General features: G+C 37.8%; 1 protein-coding gene across 1 annotated transcript in view; it reads right to left on the bottom strand.

Annotated features, from left to right (window-relative positions):
• PRKAR2B (protein kinase cAMP-dependent type II regulatory subunit beta) overlaps positions 1-20,723 on the bottom strand; it is a 75,594-nt gene that overhangs the window by 13,268 nt on the left and 41,603 nt on the right. The window contains exons 3-4 of the mRNA XM_015627189.3: positions 7,338-7,390; positions 6,166-6,249 (exon numbers count right to left, since the gene is read on the bottom strand). Of these exons, the coding sequence (XP_015482675.1) occupies positions 6,166-6,249; positions 7,338-7,390 (137 nt within the window). The remainder of the gene's footprint in view (positions 1-6,165; positions 6,250-7,337; positions 7,391-20,723) is intronic.

Below are 20,723 nucleotides of genomic sequence, written 5' to 3'. Positions count from 1 at the left end.
TCTAACAGCAATCTGAGACAATCCTAATCTGGAATTTGACTGGAGCTGGTAAAATGCAGCTATCAAACTGTGTGCATTAGATCTCTAAAGTAATAAGTAACTAATAAAGTAACAAGTAACTACTACCATCCTATGTTGGGATTTTATATGCTTGGGAATCCCACAAAAGGATGAGTGTGCTGCTGGAGTGCTCCTCAGTAGACAGGAAATCTCAGTTAATTTCCTTTATAGATCCAAGACAGCCTGCAGTGGGCAGAAGATTTCCTTGCACTTTAGCAAAATAGTAGCAACAAGACTTGCCTATCTCATATGATTTCTAAAAACATTAAAAGATTATCATGTGAACTAAGTTAATTCACAGTTCTTCTACTGTCCCTGAGTTCATAAAATGAGGCCCAGAAAAAATGGCATCCTGGTGGCCACCTTGTCCTCACTTTGTGCAATTTGAAATATCAACAAATTAATATTCAACATGATATTAAGAAGTCAATGAAGCAGACAATAGCAGAAAAGGAAGGGGGCTGGGTGTGGGGAGGGTGAGAGAGGTAGAAAATGTTAGCAAAACATAGGCAAGGAAACCGTGGGAAAAAAAGGACTTCTTATATCAACAACTCTGAACCTTGTAGAGGAAGATAAATTACAGAATTCACATCTACACCTCTCCACATTTGTTTTTCAAAACAAAAACATGCACATATACTCCAAGGAAACTCTGATAAAAATGTTAGCAGCAATATTGATTCAATTAAAAATACTTAGTTCCCTTGTGTTATATCCACTTGAAAACTAATGAAAATGCATTCATTTCCTCACCATCAAGGACTCTGATTTGTATTTCAACATACAATCAGTACTTTCAAGTAATAGTATTTTCCTTGAGAATATATCTTAACCTCCTTTCACACAGTTACATGCTAAATTAGTACTCTGCCTCTCAAGTATCATGCACATGGCCCATCAGTCAGGCTCAGTAACACATTTCATACTTTGTAACTATCCCAACTACACATCTTTTTAATAACTCCAGGGACGGTGATCCAAACGTTTTCCTGACAGTCTCTTCCAATGCTTGACAACACTTTCAGTGAATAAATTTTTCCTGATATCCAATCTGAACCTCCTCTGGGTCAATTTGAGGCCATTTTCTCTGGTCCTGTTACCTGGGAGAAGAGACTGATCCCCACCTGGCCACAGCCTCCTTTCAGGCAGTTTTAAGAGTGACATGATACCTCATGAACCTCCTTTTCTCCAGGCTGAACCCTCAGCTCCCCTGGCTGCTCCTCAAAGGACTTGTGCTCCAGACCTTTCCCCAGCTCTATTGCCCATCTTTGGAAGGGCACCTCAATGTCACCACCTTTGTGTCATCAGAGGGCAGAGTATTAACATGTTCAGGCATTCTGGGTTCAGTTATATCTAATATACACACATTTTATATATGTATAAATGTGTATATATATGTGTGTGTATATGTATGTATGTATGGGGGGTGGGGAGGTGTGGTGTATATTTATTCCCATTAATTGATCCAAAAATCTGTAGTTCTAATTCTTCACCAAAATTCTTAAGAAGCTAAGAGTAACATGAGACTCTTCCGTTACTGGTTTCAAGAAATGATTTGGCCTTAAGTATAAGATTCCATTATTCATAAAACAGTTACATTATGTTCTCTTTCATCTTCCTTCAAGTTAATCAATTCTAATTGATTCATCAATATTTGTGCTCTCTTATACTAATTCTCCAGGTACATAAGTGGCAATATGCCCAGAAATTGCTCTTGCATATTTGTGAACAATATGTATAATTTATTACTTTTTAGAAAAGGGTCAAGACCTATTTTATATATTCTGTGCAAGCATTAGCAGGGCAAAGCTCTCCAATATTAAACTTCTGTAAAAGAGAATAGATGATCTAACACGCTGCTTGTGAATTTTTGCCAAAGAAAGGATTCAGACTTTAAGTGCAAGGGCACAGCTCAGCTTTCATGGTACCAGCCCTTTGAGCCAGCTTCTTGCTCTGATAAAAGGTTCATCAGGTTTTTTAACTGCTGCCCTATGGGCCATAATTTCCAAACTAAATAGCTTGTTGTTAATCACCCCATCACATTTTCCTCTTAAGAGACAAAACCAAAAGAACAAATCTGAATTGTAAAAAGAAAGTGTAGAATGCTTCCTTGGCCAGTAGATGAGCTGCTGCTGCTATTTTCCTGGTGATAAAACAGTTGTTAGGCTGAACAGAGAGAAAGTTCAGAGATAACAACTTCAGGTTTATTCTCTGTAAGGGCTGAAGACCTTTGGTCATCTTGTTTTCTCCTAGCTGGCTTACCCAAAGTGAAAGTGGAAGGGAAAGAGCAGCTTCAGAGCCCACTGGAGTAACCTCCAGCACCTGGAGCACAAAGGAGGGTGTCTGGTAACATGCTTTGTGTGTGCAGGTAGAGTAACCAGCCTGGCACATCATGACAACCCTGGGAGCAAAACAGTAATATTAGGGCTTCTGGCAATGGGAAAGCCAGACTGAGAAGAACAATAAACAGTACTCTAAGAGGAAGAGGTTTTCCTGGGAAGGAGAACAGGAACAGGTGCATTAGAAGAGGAATGAGTTAATCTAATATAGCATGGGAAGAAGAAAACAAACATCTGAATAGAGCTGTCTCCTGATTCTTTCCTCATCTGGTCCTCTAAAAAGTAACTAAGTACCTCTGCAAAGCCTCCTACCCTATCTTGTTGCAAATGCATGTTTCAATTCATATCCTTCTCTTGAAGGAATTTTTCCAGAACTGTAACACATTAGGTAAAACTGGTATTGAGTGACAGCAACTAGATGGCAAATGATTAAGCCCCCAGAAAGGCAAAAAAATTGCTAAAATCTCAATTCTTTAAAAGTATTTTTAATTTAAGGGAGTTAACTAAGGAATACATTGCTAAACTCACATTCACTGACCCTTCACATCCTCATCAATCTACAAAGTTAAAGAAAGTTTCCGTAAAATTCAAGAAACTTCACAGCCTTTAAACTGTAAGAGCTAGGCTTTAAAACATAAGAATGTTGCTCAGGAAAATCTATGAGAGCTGGTGTTTCTTTACATTATTATATTTTTAATCACAGACAATATGTGAAATATTGATATTTTTATATATGTGCAAATTTACTTACCTGATATGAAAAAACTACTGTAGTTAAACGAGGGCTCAAGACAGTGTTGTGTGTGTGTATAGCAAGTCCTAAATTGTCTTAACATCTGAAGGTTATCTTTTTCTCCTCTCCCATTTAGCTTTATATTCAAATGGCTCTGCTGGGCTGCTGGGTTTTAATTTTATGTGATGGCTCCTGTCATGTCAAATGGCCTCTTTAATTAACACACTGAGCAGAGAACTGTAAGTCACTCCTAACTACTGCAACTTCTCCTTCAGCTTTAGTGATAGCCTTATCTTATCCTTCCATTCAAATTAAAATACAGTGTTCGAGGGTGGGATAAAGTGTTAAAAAAAGGTGGACTTCACTGAGCATCATGTACTGAATGGAATTCTGATTGCACTATAAGACATGTTATTCTGTATTTGAAAATGGTATTTGACACACTCTAAAAGGCCATCGGGGAAAAGCCATTAAGCCCTTTACATTGTCTGTTCCCCTCTAACTGACCTTTGAAATGGTGACTTTCGTACACAGAACTACAGCAGAAAGAAGCTGAAGTTCAATACAAGGAAAAAAACAACCAAAAAACACAACAGTGGGGGCAGGAGATGCTATCAATACAAAACTTGACTTTTGTTCCAGAGACTTGAGCTTTGGCAGCAGAAGATATTCTCTCTTCAAGATGAATAAGGTTTTTGCTAATACACCACTCTGTAAACTGAAGCATCTCTCATGAAGAGGCAGAGGTGAGGAAGAGAGCTGGCACAGGAATATTTAATTACTGCAACTACAGTGGCAGAGCCCTTGAGTCGCTGCTTAGAAGCAGAACAAGGAGGAGTGGGAGAAGTTCCCCAGGGACTACAGATCCTGGTTCTAGAGAAGGAACAAACCAGACTTAAGAAGGCTACATTTTAATATCTTTGCTCTCTTCAGAGCTCAGTAGTTTTCCAGTGCCTTCTTTTATGAATAAAATTATTGTAATGAAAAACTCCCTTTCAAAAATTATTTTATTCAACTTTCCAGAATGCTGCCTGTAAAGGATTTCAGGAAAGAGAAAGTGTTCTTAATTCACTGGACAATCTGAGCAAAAGGGGGTGAACAAGACTTGGGAGATCCCCAGAGCACATTTCAAGGCTTTGGATTGCACACCTCGACAAAGGGAGAACTCAGCTGAGTATTCTTCTGCTAAACACCTGGAACAGATTGTGGGAACTATTAGCAATTACAAGTAACTGAGTCAAAAGAAGAATTGAAAAAAATAGTTCAAAACACCAGTATCGAGACATCAAGCACAGTCCTGAGAAGAGCTTCATAAACAGAGGAAATAATCCCTCAGTATTCCTTGGAAGAATCCATCCTTGGAGAAAGTACATCAAGCACCCACAATGGAGCAATTTAATGCTCTATGTTTACACAACATTACAATATAGAAAACAAACCCCTGTCCTGCAGACCAAGTGGCTGATGACTATTGAGACAGGAGATCTAGCTCTCACTGTAATGCAAAGCAAACCCCATCCAGAGGATTGATATGGTAAGCACTGTTAAGATCACAGCAGGTTCTAAGAGCACACAATAATCCATTGTGTTCATGGGGGCTCATAAGAGAGAAATGCTCAGAGCTTAACAAAGAGGAATTTGCCAAAATGCCATTGGCAGGCTAATGTAATGATGGTCCAGCCAAGTGGAAGCCAAGACACACCAACAATAAGGAAAACATACAATAAAGCAATTTCATATCCAGAGCAGATGCCCACAAATTACTTTGATTCCATGAAGCTACTCAGAAAAATAATTCAGGAGCAGAAGGGTAAATGTGTGCATGGCTTTAGCTTGAGCAAGTATAGTGGAACAGCTGATTAACTACCTATTAAACAGCCAGCATGAGGGAGTTAGGAAATTTTCTGTGTCAGGATCCCTACTGTCACAAGAACGCACATGTATTAACACCCACATTGAGACGATGCCCTTCCATAACAATAACTCCAAGCTTCTGCTAAGCTGGGGCTTTGTGGCTCACTGCTCCTCAGGGCTTCTTAGGGAACAGTACCCAGGGTCAGGGTTCAGTCTTTGTGCAGACAGAAGCAGGAGCTGGAAACCTGCAGCACAAATTAATGTAAATTCTCTTTAATAGCACCTGACTTCCAAACAGAGCTGCAGGCTGGTCCTTCCATTAGCTTCCTCTTGAATCAAATTTTAAACTTTCTGTTCTCATACATAAAAATCTACATAATTGTGTCTCTTTCCGTCATGCTCCCTCCCTTGACAGCACAGAATCAAATCTCTTGAGAAAGCATTTGGGATGCTGTGCGTCATCCCAACCTCAGGATGCATGTTTTGATTGACACACTCACCTTTTCTCTAAAACAATCCTGTGTGCTTTTTTGGTAGCATTATCACCTTTGTCTCATCCAGATCGTTCATTCAGTGTATTTAGGCTTTCTTAAAAGCTCATAGTTGTTTTTATACAAAAGAGAAGGAAATTATTTGCATGAAAGAAAATTACCTGAAGATTTTTATGGTATCTACCTTAAGTGAAATAATAATGTAAACACCTCACTGGCACCTTTGTCTTTCCTTCTAGTTCATAATTCACTTGTTCAATTACATCCATAACTAAACTGAAGGCTTTGGGGGTAATTTGCTGTTTTGATGGAGCACTCAGCACCTTTTGATGCTAAAAAGTAACTAATAGAAAAAATGTAAACATTCCAGTTAACTGATGTGTTTATAGACACCAGTGTATAGGAAGATTTAAAGTAAGAAAATACAGTAATTAATATGATTAATGTATCCATTTTTATTAATGTACAGATTCATATTAATGTATTTCAATATTATCACTTATGGTGGTAAGCAAAAGATTCTATATATGATGTATCAGTTCTAAAAAATGGCATTTCTGGAATTTACAGTCAAGAAAGCATACGTAAGAGGTTACCAAGTCAAATCTGTAAACTTCTGCTCCAAAGCTCAAGAGAAATAATTCTCAGCAGCACTGCTAAATGCTGCTCATTACCAAGAATTTCTTACCGGATCTAGGTTCTTAAAAAGAAGGATGTCCTTGCACGCCTCCTGCAGTCTGTTTCTTTGATCATCTGTTTTGGGGTGAATAATCTGAGGGATATAATAAAAAAACTCTTAGAGTCATTATCATACAGTAGCACTAGCTGAAAGACTGAGCTAATTCAACTAAGCAGTTTACACAATATTTTGGCCATGATTCATATCTCTTTCATTTCCAAACCTTCAGGATTTGAACAAACAGTAAATGATAAAATGGTACCACCATACAATTAGCAAATGAAACACTGCTATGTCTAAGATCACAAGATATTTATACCTGTAGAATCCAGTTAATTTCTGCAAGCTGCTCTGGACACATTTATCTACGCTATTGCTACATAAACGTTACTACTCTCTAATCATATTTAGGGCATTCATGTTTTATAAAAAGCACCACTGTTACATTCAGCCATGACTACTTCCTAAAGAGTATTTTGTGAAATAGTATCTGTGTTAAATTTATATCAGAAATTTCACAGAGTAAACAACATACTTGACACTGAGCAAGCCAGAGATTCACTAAATTACCAGTGTCTGGTTCATCTGAGTATCAATCAAGTTGTTCAACTCATATGCTTCAAAATATATGCTATGTATAGCTGTAATACTATAGGGTAACCTTTTGGTCAGTGTTACAAGTCATAAAATTAGGTGGAATATAAACAATTACACTTCTCTTGAAAGTCATGCTGTTTCATCTTAAAAGCCAAGTAAATATCTTTAAAAAGGTGACATGAATAAAATAAATAAATATAGTTCATTATTTGTCACATTGTACCTTGAAAAATCTTAGCAATTTTACAGTTTAACTTTTTCCTGCCTTTTGAAAAAGGAAACTACCATGAGATTATGGGCACCAAGGAAGAAGCAGGTGCTCTCTGGGTAAATATAATTGCAAAAAAATGTTTCCTTAACCATGTACCACAGGCTTGGTAATTAAGAATAATACATCAAGTCCTACATGGGTGACTATTACAGAGAATTTCTTAGTGTTCCTTTAACACAAAACCCCCAAGAGATTTCTAAAGTATCTTATAATAATGATGTTTTTGGAAAGGAATGGTAAAGCTGGTTACATTTTTCCTCCTAAAGTTAATATCTGAAATCTGAAAAAGTATTTGACTCTAAGCATGAAGTACCCTAGATTCTGCGTCGTCCTCTTCCTCATCAGGATTGTAAGCTTCTGCACACACTGAAATAAAAGAAGGAGGATAATCTTAGTTCAAATTACAATAGTGTTCCACAAGATTTACAGAACAGAAAATGCACTGTGTGGCACAGCAATAATACACAGTAATGTAACACATTCATACTGCTAAGAGGATCCAGAGCAAATAAACTCCAAACTGCAGATGAAACAAAGCTATACTTGTATCACTTTTGGATATACTTTTGGATATGCTTGCCCTGTTTTGAAAGTCTGCTAATATACTTACCCATCTCTCACCTAACTTGTTGTTACTTTATGGTCAGGAATTTTTTTCTGATGTTTAAATTAATTCTTTCTCTTATAATCTAAGCTATCCATATGGGATGCAGAGATCAGATCATTCCCTTCATCAGTGTAGCTTCAAGGTGGTTTAGGGTGTGTTTCTTTAGGTGGTTGGTTAATAGGCTCAAGGTGCTTTGTTGGGGTTTTTAGCATACTTGAAAACTTTTTGTTCCTACCTACCCTTTTCTTTCAAGGCTAAATATTTCTGTTTCTTCTTTTTTTTCAATTTCCTTACAAGTCCTGTTTTTCAACTCTCTATCCATCTTTATTGCCATTCCCTCAATTCCCTCTAATGAGCAATATTTTTATTGAAATGTGATGCTCAAAACTGGTCCCAGTATTTGAACTGGGCAGAGTACTGAGTACATCAGATGAATCACTCCATACATTTTACAGGTTATATGCCTTTCTCATCCATCCATGCTTTCTTCACAACAGCTTGACTATGTCTATTCATGTAATATTTACAATATATATTGTTTTCAAAACCCACTGCTTAACCATCTGTCCTGTCTATGGCTATTCTGCTCTAGTATCATACACTTACACCTGCTAAATATTACTTTCTTTTCAAAGCCATGTCAAGATCATTTTCAATTCTAATCCTGTTCTCTGGCATCCTTCCAATTCATGCTCAACTTTGTGACAACTTCAAATTTAATAAGCATATTCTCCAGAACATAATCCAGATTATTGCTGAAAAACCGTATTAGTGTCTAAAATAAACTCTTTCACATGAGTGAAACAGCAGTAGGTGCTTGAGGTTTACCTTATCCAACCAGTTGTGCAGCTATATTCCATGCAACTTACATATAAATACTGATTGATGTTCCCTAGCTTGTTTATAGAGGACTCTTGTAAGACAGCATTCAGAAGTTTCTTAAAATGAAAATGTAGGGCATCTGCTCCTTTTCTTTTATCCACAAATTTTAATTTCTTGTTACAGGGTATTAGATAGTTCCAGCAAATCCATGCTGATTGCTGTTCGTTACTTTCCTCCAGGTATTTACAAAATGAATATTTGTAATTCTTCTAGGAACAAAAATTATCTGCAAATCTGTGACTCTTCCATCCACAGCTCCTGCCTCCTTTTAAGGGTGCATTTTTCTATTTTTCTGGAATTTTTTTCACACATATTTTTCTTCTTCCCATTCTCAATGGTAACTGCTAACAGGGCTGAGACTAATTTAGAAAATTCTTCCAGTTTCCAAGTATAGCAGATCGGAGGCACAGCTAACCTGGGAACACCTAACACATTAAGTACTGTCTGATTTGTCCTTTCTCTATTCTAGGCTGTTTTCCATATACTCAAAATAACACTAGTGAAGACCAATGTGCTTCTGTTAATCAGTAGAGCAACACTTTCCTGGAACATGCTCTTACCAAAAATATACTTCCAGAACCATTTCTGTTACTCCTCACGTACTTATTGTACACAATCTTTTCTTGTACACATTTTTTGATCTTGGCTTTTTTGCTGTGTTTTGGGCTTCTTTTTCCTCTGCCTATTTTGCTATTATTTTGTATTTTATTTGGATTATTTCTAAATAATCCAAACTAGTTCTAATTTTGTCCACGGTTCCTTCTTGTGGTTGACATAAATGAGCTACTTGTATTTTAGACAGATTTATTTTACTATGCATTTTGTCATTCTCCTGTGTTGTCCCAATTTGCATTTTTTATCTTTATAATTTTTCTTTGGGGAACAAACAATTCTTTAACTTCTTTTCTTCAGACTCCTTTACAAAGAGGTTATGCCCACTGTCCTCTCATATCCCCTTGAAACCTGCTGTTCTAATTCTTTTACCTCTTTCCCTTCCTGAAATCTGTGAGTCCTGTCATTGAGGGGTAATTCTTACTCAACCTGCCTTTTCTCTCCCAATTCTTGAACAATTTCTAATTTCGCCCTTAGAGTTGGTATGAAATATAATAGGTCCCCTTTAGAATTACTTTTCCCACTGTCTTCTCAAAATTTGGTTGTGAGTACGTTGAAAAGCACATTGGTATTCTCCTTCATTGGCTTCCAGCAGGTGACTGGTTATTAAAATCACTCATTTTCACCATCACCTGTACCCTGACAATAAAAATCCCCACCTACCTGAATTGTTTAATGGTCTGTGCAATGCCTGCATAACAATGGATCCCATGAGCTTTTTCCTATTATTATTATTATTATTATTATTATTATTATTATTACTCATAGAACATCTGTATGTCCAACTCCCTCTACAGCTAGGTCATACCACAAATATCTGAACAAAAATATACAACAGCCTCTTTCTCCTCCCTGACCTCCCACCACATCTTTGCTATGCCAGTTCAGTCACAGAGTTGGTCATGGATTAAGATTTGGTGTCCTCTTGTTTATTCCCCATAGTTCCTATGTTATTACACAAACAACTTATGAACTGGTAACCAGGTAGATCCATCAACCTCATCACTACCACATCCAATTAAAAAGATTTCACGTTAAAGTATATCATTGCACATATTAAGCAGAGTCCTGAAGGAAGTCCTGGTCCCCACTGTATCAGACACTCAAGTAAAATCTCAATTTTATAAAACTTGGCATCTTCAAAAACCTAAAGAAATTGGACACAAGTCCCTCTGGAACTGAGATTCCTATCCAGTTTACTGGGAACTGGATTTGGTCCCAAATAATTACAAATGACCACAAAAGGAAGTCAGCAATCTCTTGAAAAACTCTAATATTTTAATTCTACATAAACAAAATGTTCCTAACAACTGCTTAATGGTACTACAGTTACTACAGTCTTGTCAGAAATAAACTTCAGGGGATTTTATTTAAATAGCAACAATAATAACATGCCAAGTAAGCACCATATAACCCACTGAAATGTAAGTCACTATTTAGTCTCAGCTGTGCCCTAGTGCACATATGTGTACATGGGAGCCAACAATCTGTGTTACAGTGCAGTGTGCTGCTGGGTGTATGGAGAGTGTGTTTCAACTTGAGGTGCAGGTACATCCTGTCCTTACCTCTATATGAAAAGAGTGAAACTAATCAGGAATTTAATTTGATAGCTTTGATATTGTTATGCCAGAACTGACAGGTCTCAGAGAGCCTAGCTGAGCATTTAATAGTCTTCCAGAACACACAAAAGAAACTGAATTTTTCTCATCCATGCCCATCATGAATCATCTTATCAGTCTTTTTCATGCAGCAGAATCGGTCCAGAAAGAAAGTAAGTTCCTGAGGTGTTTATTCTGGGTCAGCTTGTGTCTCTGCACAACATCACTCCTCTGCTAGAAATGCATTTCAGTCAGTCTCAGCAGCTATCAGCAGGTTCCTTCAATAAATATTTATTGTTTATCAGTGGTTATGAACACTGTATTTAAGAACTGAAGTTTCTCCTGACTAGTACCCATAGGAACAAATTCTAAAAGGATTTATTCTTATCATCTAGGATGAGAAACTTACTCTTTTTACAAGTCTGTACTTATTTTGCCTTCATTTGGCTCACAAAGATACAAAATACAAATGCTATTAATCCGCTGCTTTAAATATGTAATTTCCTTTCCTTTCTTGCTTATTTCAGTAGCACATTCATTTCTAAGTGCATACCACTAGGTGTCTCATTGAAAAACTTGATGCATTTTATTTTGGTTCTTAAAATACCATTTTTGACATTACTATGGTTCACTGAATTTTATTACATGAACACTGGGGTTTGGCACACAAGAATCCCACCATTTAAAGCTGAGATGCCTTTTACACAGATGTCCACCATTTGCACAAGTCATCTGGATTCCAGTTACAGTCAATGGAGAGAAACAGGCACTTTTACACAGTGATTCTTCTGACCTGCATTACATGCCTAGACTAAAATGAGATTATCTGAAAAGATGGTTTATTGGTTGAGGCAAATCCTATCCCTTTTGAGATGAGTCCTAGTAGTTACAATGAGCTGCAAGACTGGTTTCTCCCACTTCTCCCTTTAGTATGTATTTCCTGGAAAACAAAAGAATTCATCATCTGATGGTGAAGACAGGCTGGCTCATGCAATAGCACATCTTCTGTACTCATTTCATGTATTCCAAGGAGACAGCCTGTGGTCCCCATCTCTTTTGCCTAAGGCACCATGACCATGACTAATGACCGGCACCACAGACATTAATTATTCTGAATGACTGCACACTGATGGCAGCTGCAATACTCACAGTGTTCAATATTTTATTTTTTTACCTCTCTAGCTCATTCCACATCCCAACAGAACTCAGTACATGCTACTTCACCATGCTCAGATGCTCTGCCTTGTTTTGCTATGTGCCACTGCTGAATTGCAGTATTCACATCATTGTTCAAAAAGCAGTCCTACTACTTTTCTTAGGGAAATATTTCATCTCATATCTAACTATGACATTAAAAAATAGTGGTACAAATACTGCACATATTTCTCCACTGATTGATAAGCTCAGCTAAGTGAAACTATTGTTTTGTTTCAGGTTTTCCAGCTGAGGGTTGTTTCACATATGGTTCCCCAAGATGGACACAAATACCAACAGACCCAAATACGTCGACACAAAGAATTTGTCGGAAAAATGAACTGTCTAAAGACAGTGTATTATGAAAATACACATGCACTGAAATCTGTGCATTACTCTAGATGAATTGCCTTGTCAGCAAGGCAGAGGCAGGCTTTGATAATTTCTAACTCATCACTCCAAGTAAAGTCAGTTTTCTAGTTTTCACCTGGTAAATATGCTTTATATTCAAAATCAACAGTACAGTCACTTCAGCCATGAATGAATTCTACGATGAAAATTAACATACAGTTGGCAATTGTAAGATCAGAAAAGATGTTAGTCATGCTCTCTCATTCCTTTGACACATCAGGAAACAAAGCTATCAATAAAGAAATCAATTAAAAATAATACATAATCACTAAATAATGTATTTTACTCAAAACATGGCAGGAAAACCAATCAATATGTGTGTACTCTTTCCAAACTACAGAACTCCCAGTCACAAATTTTATTTGAAAGAATTTTTCTAGAGAAGAAGAGCTGTGAAAATATTTTTTCATCCCGTTCAAATCAGGACTACAGTTTTGCCAGCTTGATTATCAGGCTGAAGCATGAAAACAGACCATGTCCAGCTGCTGTAGCTACATCAGCATGTCATACATGCTTATAAACATCCCTATCCATGGCAGCTATGCCCATTCCCCCATACAATAAAAACATAACTTCCCCAGTTTAACTGCATGAAAACTGCCACAGTGACTTAATGACACTGTGAGATTTTTCCTGTTTTGTCAGGATTTACTTGTCTTGAATGAGAAATTTGGTAGATAGAGACACCTCGTAGAGCAGGTGGTAGTTCTCAACTAGACTAGACAAATACTACTGGACCTCCAAAGTTTCTGACATGGATATCTATTTTCGACTTCTCACCAATTCCTAACACTACAGGAAGAATTAGAAAGATAGCCCTGTACCCCAAAACTCTAATCCCATAAGTAGTTTTTATTCAAACAAAAGCAACCCTTTGGGGGTGGTAGCAGTGAGAAATAACCAGTTGTGGCCTCAGACACTTACAGCTACCAAGTAACATATTATTTCTGTCTTTCTGGTTTTGACTGCAAAGATCTTCCACATGGGAGACACAATTGAAGAGCTTTAAGTAAACATAAGTACTGAAGAACAGCCCAGAGAAAGTTTGCTCAGCTCTCTCATCTGAGTGTAAAATGAAATGAGACAGAATTTATCTGATTTCTACACATGATATAAGGCACTACCAACTGGCTCTGCTGCTGAGACCCACCATTTGTGCCAAACCCTGTAACTATTTCAAGAAATTTAGATTACTTTGAATATAAACTGATTTGGAATAAAGTGTGATCACTGGGGCTATCACTTCCCATGATACTGTCAAAAAGAAGTCTGTGAAGTGCCTACTCCTGAGGGAGTCACTAAACTGAAGCTTTATCTAGGCATAATTAGGTGAATACACAGAATATCTGATACCTTGCAATTCTGTATTATTACTCCTTTAAACATAGAACATTTACATTAGAGATGCTATCCAAACTGGAATAAAAGTATGCATACTCAGAAAAAGTGGTCTGGCAATCAGAGAGACATGCATATTGTAGACATTTCCTCATATACAACAAACCAAAAATAAAGAAATTTCCCCTCCAATCCACACGACTTAGGGGACAATGACTTTTGAGCAGTCAACTGCCTAGCACAAATAACTAAGTGCTCAGAATGACAGTGTAAAAATCTGAAGTTGGATAAAATCCAGGCAGCTTGTTTCTTCTTAATTATCAGGAAGGTGGTCTTCAGATCATTAGGCAGGAACTGACTGAATCAGCCTTGGGAGCGCTGCCAAGACAGTCTGTTTCAGGATCAGCTGCTCGTGAAGGACAGTTACCTACTCTTGCTGTCAGTGCCCAGACTGCAATTCTCCAAACACTGCCTCCATAGTCACCATCACCTACCAAACACCAGGGTTGTGTTCAGCTACACAGCTCCATGACAAAACCTTCATGTTGCCAGAGCTGGAAGACCTTGCTCAGCCTGCACCACATGCTTGCAAGAAATTAGAGTCACACAATCAACTTTTCTACAGCATTTTCTCTTGGCCATCTGCTACCAGTGCTATTTCTAATGTGCTGAACTACAAGCTATTTCCTCAAGCATTTCTGAAAAACATGAAGTATCTAATATATCATGTAGCATCTTGAATGAGGTCCATGCCAATAATGAGTCATAAAACCTCCCAAGGATTCTCTTTAAAAGTCCACATGGGGTTTATTCATATTTCAAAAATTCTTGCAATGAAGCCGAATTTTCATCAAAATTCTACTGATCACTATGAAAGCCCATTTGAAGAAACTTGATAACCTCCTAAAAGACATTTTTGGGTAACTTTATCCCAGTTGAGTTATTCATGTGCAGACACCTTTGCACAAATGCCTTAATATTATCTAGTATGTAAAAGTGGTAATTGTGATGTGATAGACCATAGTACATTCCTCTACTTCAAAGCACTCTGGATCACAGCTAGCACACTCTTTGCTGGGTCAAAGATGCACACTGGTCCCTGAAGTCAGAGGGATTTGAATCACTAAACAGGTTCCTTTACAGAATCTATTCAAACTTCAGCACAAGGAGCTGAAAGAATTCCCTATTTTTAAACAGGGCACCAGAAAGAAGCTTTACAGAATCTCCCTCAGGACTTCCACAGTACTTAGTCCTCTTTCTAGTCCTCTTTCAGTTCTTTCAATAATTGTGAAATTTATCATGATGGAGCTAAAAAGCCCAAACAACCCCAGCCAGGCTTCTGGCTTGTGGTAGGTGACAGTTTTTCTTGGTGTCTCAGGAAATGCTTGGTTTAATCTGTCTGGCTAGTGAAAATCAGCACAAACACACATTACGGTGTCCAGAACACTGCAGGAAGTTATTAAGCAATAAAATCATCACAAAAGTAGGATGTACTTCCACTGGAAGAGTTTGCCAATATATACCATGCACTATAGTACATACTCCATAAGCTTTCCCACTACAGCATAAGTAGCACAACATATAGCAACATCCTGTACTCTGATGTTGACTTGTGTAACCTTCTGTTCCCAATCTCATACCAGTCCAGCAGTTCACAGTGCTACAGTGTGTTATTTGGGATATATATAAAATATGCATAAATATTTGACAAAGTCTGAGCAGACACAGAGCTCTTTGCACACATTTCAACTTTATATTTTCTAACACTACAGAATAGAAACAGAACTGCACCCAGCTCTTCCTGCCATATGTAGTACTTCATATCAAACCATACAGTGATGTGATCACATAGTACCTCAATCACAGATATTTTTTCTTATTGGGAAGTCAGCATTAAGATGATATCAGAGAGACTAAATTATTTTCCCGCTAGAAAAGTCATCTCTTACATACAATGTGAGCAAATATAAACTGCAGCTGTTAAAAAAAACATATTCTGAACAATGCAACCTAATCTTTTTCCATTTTGTTAGCTCATTTTAAGAGGGTTAAAAACAAAAACTGTCTAGGACAGCGGCAGCATCTGTCAGATAACATATGTAAGAAGGGAGAATAACCTGCTATGTAGACAGCAGCTGGAAACAGGAGTGAAAATACATGAGAAAATCTGTGTCAAGGATCTGCAAAAAGTTATAAAGACTAATGACACAAAAAGGTGGTGGTTGGAAACCACATATTTATGGCTATTTTGTGTGCTGGTGTTTAAAGAACTAAAACAAGATCTTGATAGCTATAGAAAGAACACAGTGAGATGAAGAAAATGGTTAGAACTGACAAAGAAAATAATCACTGATGACTGGACACTTAAAGATATTAAAAGATTCAAGAAAGAGGAAAAATGTTATATTTAGGGGAGATGACAGAAGGTGACCTCCAAGACTCATGTAAGGAGTGGCTGTAGGGAGAGTAGAGACAAAGCCAAAACTATTGACTGTGACAAGCTTGCCTCAGCATCCTGCCAAGGGATTAAACTGATTTGACCAAGATAAGGTGAAAACCCTGCCAATAGTAGGTATTTCAGTATGATAGTATGATATATAGCACAATCTATCATCCAGCAAAATGGAGAAGGTACACATAACTCCAAATCTAGAACATGCCTCTGAACCTTTGGAATGATGTCTAAGTCATAAATTCAAGAGTTCTTCAGAAGCACTTGTCAAAGCCTGTGATCCCACATACAGTGAAGATTTGGTCTGGGCAACAAAGGGAGTGCAAAATTCAGTCCCAAACAGGCTTCACAGAAAACTCTGCAGCCATATGGGATTCAAAACAGCAAGCTGAGAATAGGCACCTTAAAAAGAGGTGGAATAATCCTTTTGAAAGAATGGTTGCTATAGCAAAGTTACCTTTGGTTTTCACCCTATGGGACCAAGGGAAGGAAGCTTAAACTCATCTTTCCCATTTTCCAGAAGTGCCCTACATTCTACATTCCGAAGTACTCTGTAATGAGATGCTCCTCATTCCTCCTGGGCCCAGGCTGCTAAGCAAAATGCAATGAGAGAATAAGCTGATGGAGCTTGTCTCCTGGAATTTTAGCATGCTGATTTTACTTATATTGGCTTTGGTTGAATGGAGAAGTCGTGCTCACATAATCCTCTGTAAGAAATATAATAAACCAAACCTATTAAACAGGTTCCAGATATAACAGGAAGACAGGTAGACAAAAAACATTAGGGAAAGTATTTCTGCCAAGTTTTGAAATGTTTGATTTTGAACATCTGTTTTCTCAACAATTCCAAAAAACAAATTCAAGACCTTTTGCTGACCGAATTATTTTCAAATAGCCAAAGGAAGTTCAGAAGACAAATTAAAACTATTAAATAATAGATATGCTGTTTTACTTTTCTGTAGTCAAAATATGAAGTCCAGTAATGAAATAATACTGGTACCTACACACCAAGGAAAAAAAGCAAGTCCCACACAGCAATCAGTACATGTTCACTTGCACCTCTAATGGTGCAGACAACCATAACAAGCCAAAAGATAGGCTACAAATATTATCATTCCAAGAAGGGGGACAATAATCACCCTGAAAACACAAATTACCACACTTATATTTTAATAATAGAAGTTGTCTGTAACTGCATGAGTACTTACCACTCAGAACAAGAAAAAAAAGCACTGAGGTCTCACAGAAGTAATCTTTGCCTAAGAGAAAAAATAAAACCAAGCCTCCACTCATTCAGCTGACGACCTGTCACTACTTGAACTGTCCTTAGTCACTGTTAAATGCAGACAGTGCACTCTGAGGACTCAAAAAAAAGGACATATTTTTATTTTCAGCTTTCTAAATACCCTCCACCCCTTCTACACATGCACATTTGACACCATTATGAACTATATACTACTGTATTCAAAAGACTAAATGGGTAAACATACTAACACATCTATCTTTTTCCTGCATATTGTGAAACCAGTTTTATTTCTTCTTCTGTCTATGGACCTTGCAGAATTCCACAGTGCCATTGCACTCCTTGTTTTACGCTAATATAAGAGGATGCAGAATGCCTGGATGAGGTGTCATCAGCACACAGAGGATACTCCAAGGTATATTACTCTTTTGTGCTGGTCACCATCACTTAACTACATTTTCTCAGTATCTACTTAAAACCACTCTGCACTTGAAGAAAAGATGAACCCCGGGAAACTAACATAACTAACATATGTGTGCAGGAGGAGCTCACTGATGAACACCTGACAATATGATCTCAGACAGCATCAGACTGACAAGACAGTTGGTTTGGACTTCCCAGTCTATTCCATACCTAAATGACTGTGAGGACAAAAGTATCCTTCTCCACCTGCAGCTAATCAAGAAAGACTGAGATTTTTCCCATAAAGAAGAAATTACTAAATTGCATGAATGGCCTCCTGACTTCTGAAACAAATTTTTAATAATTACATCACATTATTTGGAAAAAACTGAGCACATCTCCACAAATACTGTGCTGCTGTATTCCAGTGCTTGTTTCAGTATCCTCCATTTTCTGCAGACTTCCTCGTCTTACACAAACCTCAACTCCTAGCTGCTTGCCTTAATACACAGGATCTCCACTGGGACCAGCTCTTGCATTCCCCTACAAAACCACGACCTCACATCATTTCAGCAGAAAATTAAACCTTAAAACAGCAGGAAAAAGCTCATGAGTGCAAATACAGCAAATTTCTCAGCAACTGAATCCATATCAGAAAACCTCTGAAAATAATGCATTTTCCATTTTGAAAACTAAACATAAAATATGTGCTTCTAACTCAGTTTCCTCTTGAAACTGTGCAGTGGATGCAAAAGAGAACCATACTTTCAGGAAAACAATATACACATGAGATTATTGTTACTGAATAGAAGGGAAGATATATTTTTATTTCTATTTTTACTTCATGAGAGAAGAGATAATACCATATTTCCCTTGTGTAAGCTACAATTCCTTTAAATTTGAAAGGGCAAAATACTAAAGATCCTGAGCCAAACACTTCACATTTACTGAAACCAATATCCTAAAAAATCTTGTATCCAGGTAACCACTTTTCACAAAAGCTCCTAGAATTACAGCACAAATTAAAGAGTTAACAACTCACTTTTCCAGGTGCTAGAATTCAGGCTTATAGTTCTTTTCTCCCAGGAAACGAAGTATCTACAGCTGCTTTTCAATAACAACTCTATTAAATATCAAAGAATAAATGAACCCTTAGTGTTAGACAGAGTGGCATCTAGCTTCTTCAGCCAAAACAATTATTTGTAACAGAATGTTCTTCTAGAGATCAAACTTAGAGGGAATAATGAAGGCCACAGAAAAAGATGAAGGAATGCCAAGGAAATTCTTTCTTTTATAAACACCCCATGTGTAAGTAGCAGTGCTAAAGAACTTGATTTAATTTGTACACAGTTCCCTCGAGACTTCTAGAAATTTGAGGTTTAATCATGCAATATTCATTCAGTGTAAAAGTTAGCATGATAACAGCACAGCTAGGAGATAACAAAACTATTCTGGCTGAATGAACCACACTGAGTTGAATGAATCAGACTGCTGAGGTACCCACTGCTGGTGTACTAAATAAAGCTATTCCAATTATAAAGAAATAGAAAACAATAAAAAGCAATAAAAATTGAAAGCTACAAGTGTTGAAAATAAACAGTGCCATGCTTGAAATACTGTGACAAATGAATTTGAAGGTACTACACTTCATGTAAACACTTATAAATCAGCGTGGGTTTTTAATACTCTTAGGGACCTTTCAGTGGGCCAAGCTTAAAGGGAAAGTTATTTACAACTAGTTGAAGCTCTCAAAGTTGCACAGTACACACAAGCCAGTGTATAGATCATTCAAGTCTGGTGAACATTTTCCATCTTAGACAAAGTCACACAAAGAGAAATCAGTAATATGAAGAAACTGAGAAGTCTGGATAATAATGGGATATACAGAAGAATGATCATCAAAATATGGAAAAGCTCCAGGAACTGCAAAGAGTCAGATACATAAAAGACAAAAATGCTACTGATTGTAGGTCTGAGCATGCTATTGGTGTTTATATCCCAATGCCCCCAATATTAGAGGGACCAGAATTCATTACTGTTTTATACTAAAAAATTCTTCTATGTAGCTCATTTGAAACTATTTTCACAGAAACAATAATGTTGGAAAAGACCTCTGAGATCATCAAGTCAAACCTCTGACTGGTCAGTACCTTATGAACTAGACCATGGCACCAAGTTCCACGTTCACTCTTTTCTTGAACACCTCTAGGGATGGTGACTCCACCACCTCCCTGAGCAGCCCATTCCAGTGTTTAATATCCCATTCTGTGAAGAAATTCCTTCTGATGTCCAAACAAAACCTCTGCTGGCATAGCCTGAGGCTCTGCCCTCTCTTCTTGTTGCTAGTGGCCTGGGAGAAGAGGTTGATCCCATCCTGGCCACAGCCTCCTTTCAGGCAGTTGTAGAGACCAGTAAGGTCTCCCTTGAGCCTCCTTTTCTCCAGGCTGAACACCCCCACATCCCTCCCTCAGCTGCTCCTCCCTCGCAGGACTTGTGCTCCAGACCCTTCCCCAGCTCCATTGCCCTTCTCTGGACTTGCTCTAGCACCTGGAGTAGAGAAGGGCCCAAAACTGAAAGCTGACATATGCTTAATATCTTGGTGTAGATTTGGTAAGCTGGTGCTATAAAGTGTGAACTCAGAGGCTTTATCCATATCACAAGACTTGGAGCTCCATGGGCTCCACTTAATCATGACCAGTCTGGTAAAAGACATTTTCTTGAGAAGCCGTCTTAGGAACTGCATCAGTTTTGTCCCAGAGGTACCCAGAGTGGTGCTTGCCCCTGGCAGTGACCAAGAGGATCACTGAAACCTCAGACACGTGAACCAGGTGAGGCCTTGATGGCTTTCTCCACTCCACTCCTGTGCAACAAGGGCACCTGATCCCTCCCCTTGCCGAATTTAAGAGAATAGCAAATAGAGCATTCATCAGGAATGCATCACTTTCTGTGCAATAAAAAAA

The sequence above is a fragment of the Parus major genome, chromosome 1A, assembly GCF_001522545.3.
Source record: "Parus major isolate Abel chromosome 1A, Parus_major1.1, whole genome shotgun sequence".
In the NCBI taxonomy this organism is placed as follows: Eukaryota; Metazoa; Chordata; class Aves; order Passeriformes; family Paridae; genus Parus; species Parus major.
Note: the sequence above shows the minus strand (reverse complement) of the source record. Positions and strands in the feature narration are given on the sequence as shown.